Source organism: Gavialis gangeticus, unplaced genomic scaffold (assembly GCF_001723915.1).
Source record: "Gavialis gangeticus isolate Ggan-Ray unplaced genomic scaffold, GavGan_comp1, whole genome shotgun sequence".
NCBI lineage: Eukaryota > Metazoa > Chordata > Crocodylia > Gavialidae > Gavialis > Gavialis gangeticus.
This window is the reverse complement of record NW_017729024.1, coordinates 176829537-176834189: the sequence shown is the minus strand read 5'-3', so window position 1 is coordinate 176834189 and position 4653 is coordinate 176829537. Positions and strand designations below refer to the sequence as shown.

At 41.5% G+C, this 4653-nt stretch overlaps 1 protein-coding gene across 1 annotated transcript in view; it reads left to right on the top strand.

The window, feature by feature from the left end:
- The window catches only part of LOXHD1 (lipoxygenase homology domains 1), a 156175-nt gene that overhangs the window by 83744 nt on the left and 67778 nt on the right, over positions 1-4653 (top strand). The window contains exons 16-17 of the mRNA XM_019518294.1: positions 1654-1839; positions 4315-4442. Coding sequence (XP_019373839.1) covers positions 1654-1839; positions 4315-4442 — 314 coding nt within the window. The remainder of the gene's footprint in view (positions 1-1653; positions 1840-4314; positions 4443-4653) is intronic.

Here is a 4653-nt window from a genome sequence, read left to right as displayed (position 1 = left end):
ATCACACTGCAGATTTAAAAAAAAGAGTTAACATCTCAAAGGGGCTTGGCAGCTGATTTGGCATGGAGGGAGCTGAAAAACAAGTGTTGTATTCCCATTCACCTCACACCCCAGGAATCCAAGAATTAATGCATCCATTGTAGTCTTGAATTTCCCTAGTGGTTAACTCTAATTTTCTGCAGCTGCACAGACATTAGTATTGTAATAATACTCCTAATAGCACTGATAGCTGAGGCAGTCAGATAAAAATGATCATTTGTTTTTGGGTGGGGAAGATACTGTAGATCCATCATGTAAGATGGAGCTGTTATTGCAAGAAAAAAACCAAACAAATTATGAGGCTATTTAGGGTTGCTCAGGAAATAATTTTTAAAAATGGAGAGCTCAGGGCTCTGTATTTCTGTTAATAACTAGCAACTTTGGCTGTGAAAATAATGACCTGTCGACTGTTCTTATTTCCAGCCTTTTGTGAACAGCTTGTTCATTAGACTGAAAGAGTTTTTCTCTCTGGTGATTGGGATACATAATTATGCTGATAAGAATGTGCTAAGATGAATCTCCCAAGTTATGAACAGGGACACACAGACACTCACAGAAGTTTAAACCCTTAGTGATTGTGTGTGGCTGGACCCTCTCCAGCTTAGAAGGGTCTGGCTCATTCGGTGCCTATTTGGGAGACCTCCCAGAAAAGTCCTTGCTGGTGCTGGTGACTGGGAACAAGGCTTGTTTCACCTGGAGGAAGGACTGTGAACCAATGCCCAACACAATGCTGGAGTTACAGTATTGCTTCAGATACCAGCTTTTGGCTGAGGTTCTGAACGCAGGTGGTCAATAAAAATCCCATTAGTATTTTTAGTGTGGTAGAAAGGCTGATTAAGATTGGCACTCCACTGTGCCAGGTGCCATGCAAAGAAGCAAACACACTTTCTGCTCTTAGGAAGTAACAATTTAAGATGATGAGCAATGCACTATGGTTGGGGAAGAGGAAATCACATCCAGTATATGTGATTTTGGTGTATCTAGACTTGCATTGGCAGGGGGTGGATAGTCAATATTTCCTCAGTTGTCCCTCATTCTGGCATCTAGGTTTGGGATGATTTCTACTAGGTGTCACTGCGGAGCTGGGTCTGAGGGAGGGCTTTGTCTGATGAAAGGTTTTGGCCTTATAGCTCAGTTCAATAAAGCCATAAGAGGTGGCTGGGATGTAAAGTAGGAGGAGTCACCAACGGATGGCTGTACACATCACAATTGGTGTGGAGTGAGGGAGAGTGATGTAATGAGGCGTCATCCCTGTTACACCAATAGGAGTGTTTCTTCTGTTTCGATATAGGCAATAGTCTTCTGCCTACTTAATATCCTTATTTCCATGTGGGTATGGTCTAGATTTTAAAAGCATGCCCAGAAGCAGGATGTGAAACTTCCCAACCATATTATCTCCAACAGATACTGAAAGACTTTCATCTGTATAGGAATCTCATGCCCTGTTTCACAGCTTCTCTGTCCTATCCTGGAGGTGGCTGCCTTGGAGAGGTACACATAACAGCATGTCTCTCCCATTACCAGTCAAAATACCTCCTCTGATCCACTTCTCTCAGGATCCCTGGACCTGTCCCTGTTTCCTTTAACAGCTCTTCCTATGTCTGACTGTCACAGGTGGGGCACGATGGTGGCACACCAGAAAGCGCTTGGCTGGTGGAGGAAATGACACTGGTTGTGCCCACAAAAGGTGTCATGTATAACTTTGTCTGCAACTGTTGGTTGGCCAGAGATAAAGGGGATGGGCGCACGTCACGGGTCTTCAACATAGTGGATGCCGACTGCATTAACATTGGTCTCAAGGTATGTTCGCAAATCTTTTAGATCTTGTTAACAATTGCATTAAAAGCTTCATCTACATACGTGCATGCAGTGTATATCATACCAGATCCCACCCTGCCAACTCTAGCTTTGAAAGTGACTGCATTGTAGCAACTCCAGGAAGCTGAAATTTCTACTTACAAAGTGAACTTACATATTTCAGGAATTTCCTTTGTCTCATTGCCTATTACAAAGCACTGCAAATATTTACTAATGTTTAAATAGCTTATAATAATATGTAAATCGGTTGTGTATTCCTGGGACATAATTTCAAAGATAATAAATTAAGATATTTTTGTATATGCAAAGTTTGGGGTGGGGGTGGGGGGGAGATTGTGTGCAAACTGTTTTTCAACATTCAGCTGCCTTTTCTGAAACAAGTACCAAAATGATTCGAGTCAAATATAACAAAGACAGTAAACAGGACAGCCCCAAAACACTCTGTGTATGCATAAATTTGAGGCAAGATGTTCTGTTTCATATTCCAACGCAAATTAAAAAGACCGGATTACACATCCCTTAAATATATGATTCATAGTAGAAATATGCAGTAATACATATGAGTGGACAATTAAACACAGACCGTATTTAATGTCTTTGTGCTGTTTCAGAGCTGGACAGGTAAATCTATAGTTGCTGCTGGATCACACTGCTGGTTACACATTAATTTCATGTATATGGCTCCTGACTTCAAAGTGAATTAAGTATTTTATGTATCCCGGGGAAATAAAAAGTGGTAAGATTTTTAGGGACTGAGCAACTCTTAACCATGGATAATGTCCAACAGAACCTCTGTCAGAGCAAGGGGGCAGGACACTGAGGTTAATGTAGACCCTCTTTGAAACATCCCCCCAGGTCTTTAATATCCACCTGGACAACTTCCAAAGGCTTGTATCAGTGACCTAATGTCTTGTCCATAATCCATATTTACATTAAGGTTTAAGCTCAGTTTTCCTTTAAAAACCCAATTCTGACCACTGCTGCTTTAAGTGAATTCATCGACCTGAATTATTTTCTGGAAGGCTTGACAGAAACCAGGGGAAGTGCCTTGCACACACTATGAGAAGAGTATGTTTCATGTTCTGAACAGTTTCAGAACCTTTTTTGCCAATTTTCCCTTAGATTAGATTACAAATCCCAAATGAGTTTAATTAGTTAGCACTGATGGGAACAAGGGCTTTTAGCTAGATTAAGAAAGTTAATGGCTAATTTTCCTTCTGGTCTTGCACAGTCGCCACATAACTTGAATGCATCTATTTGAATTTGTTGCTCTTTGATTTATTTCTCTCATTTGGATTCTTGACATTGAGACAGACATGGGATAACAAGCTACTGTGCCATTACCAAGATTAAAAAGACTCTAAAACACTTGCAAAATAGAGGGGGAGGGATTGCGGGGTGCGGGGGTTCTTCCTTTTCAATATATGGTATAAACAGGATCCAGGATAGTGTATCAAGGTTTAAAAATGTCTGTTTTTATGAGCTTGGAAGGGAAGCATTACTCAAAAGCAAATGAACATTTTGAAAGCAGTTTTTTCTTGAAGTTATTTCTGCTCTGCTCTTGAGAAATGCAGTACCTACAATTCATACTGATAAAACTTATCTCATGCATCACAGCATTAAGTCGTGTCTGGCGTTGGAACTGCTTTCAATATCTTTCCACTGACAAACCCAGCTGCCTTTGTTACTAGGGGTAAATATGTGAAAGGCAACTAAGAGGACCTAGGAGCCTTAATTCCCCTGAAAGTCGAGATTTAGGTATTTTGGAAATGGTCTACCTGATAAGTCCAGGTATTCACACTTCAGAGGAAGACAATTGAAAATAAGCCAAACTAGCTTTCCAATACAACAACTGGCCTACCTTGCAGACCCCAGACCAAATGTATATCCCATTTGGAAACTGGGAACAGACACTATTCAGAGCTCCCCACTACCACTGAGCACTCTGGAGATACATCCTGTATTTGAGAAAAAGGAACGAGCCTTTCTCTGGGAATCTTATTTTTTTAATGGCAAAGTTTTGAAGCTGCCCAGAAGTTTGTAATGTTGGGATCCAGTTGGAGGGAGGTGTATTTGTCAGCAAAGCAGATAAGGCTGTATGAGAGCAGCCACTTATTACATGGCACTGCTGCTTATCAGGTGCCCAGCACTCCCCAAGTGTACATATGTATGACAACAGGGTCTCTCACTCAACTTCATTATGTGGGCTGTCAGAAGATGCTATAGCTGCTGAAAAGGTTAGATGACGAAAAGGGAAACATTACATAGTAACTTTTGCCAGTATCTTAGTACTGGGATACACTGGAATTAGGAGACCAGGAATGGTATCTTTCTGATTAGTGCACTTAAAAAGCAGACAAAGTACAGAGCCTAATCAGCTCTTTGCTCAGGCTTTTGGTTGAGTTAAGAATAGCTGTGTGCAATGTGACATTCCCTGATAGCTTCCACTCTTGCTAGGTTCTCTATGAAGTTACAGTTGTGACTGGAGACCACCAAGGTGCTGGCACTGACACCAGTATTTATATGACTCTTTTTGGATCGAATGGGAGCACTGAGGAGATGCAGCTGGACAAAAATGGAGACAGGTAAGGTGCCTGGCCAACTTTGTTCCTTAAAAGTGGGCAAGAGCAGACCTCCCGTTTCAAATCTAAAGGCGGTGCATTAGGATTGTGCTCTTGATTCCTGGGAACTAAATAGCAAACCTTTTAGTAACTTAAATGACTTAGGATCAGGCTCCTTTTGTGGTGGGGAGCAGGTGGCTGTTGCAGCTTCCTAACTCCAGCCCTGACCTTGGTG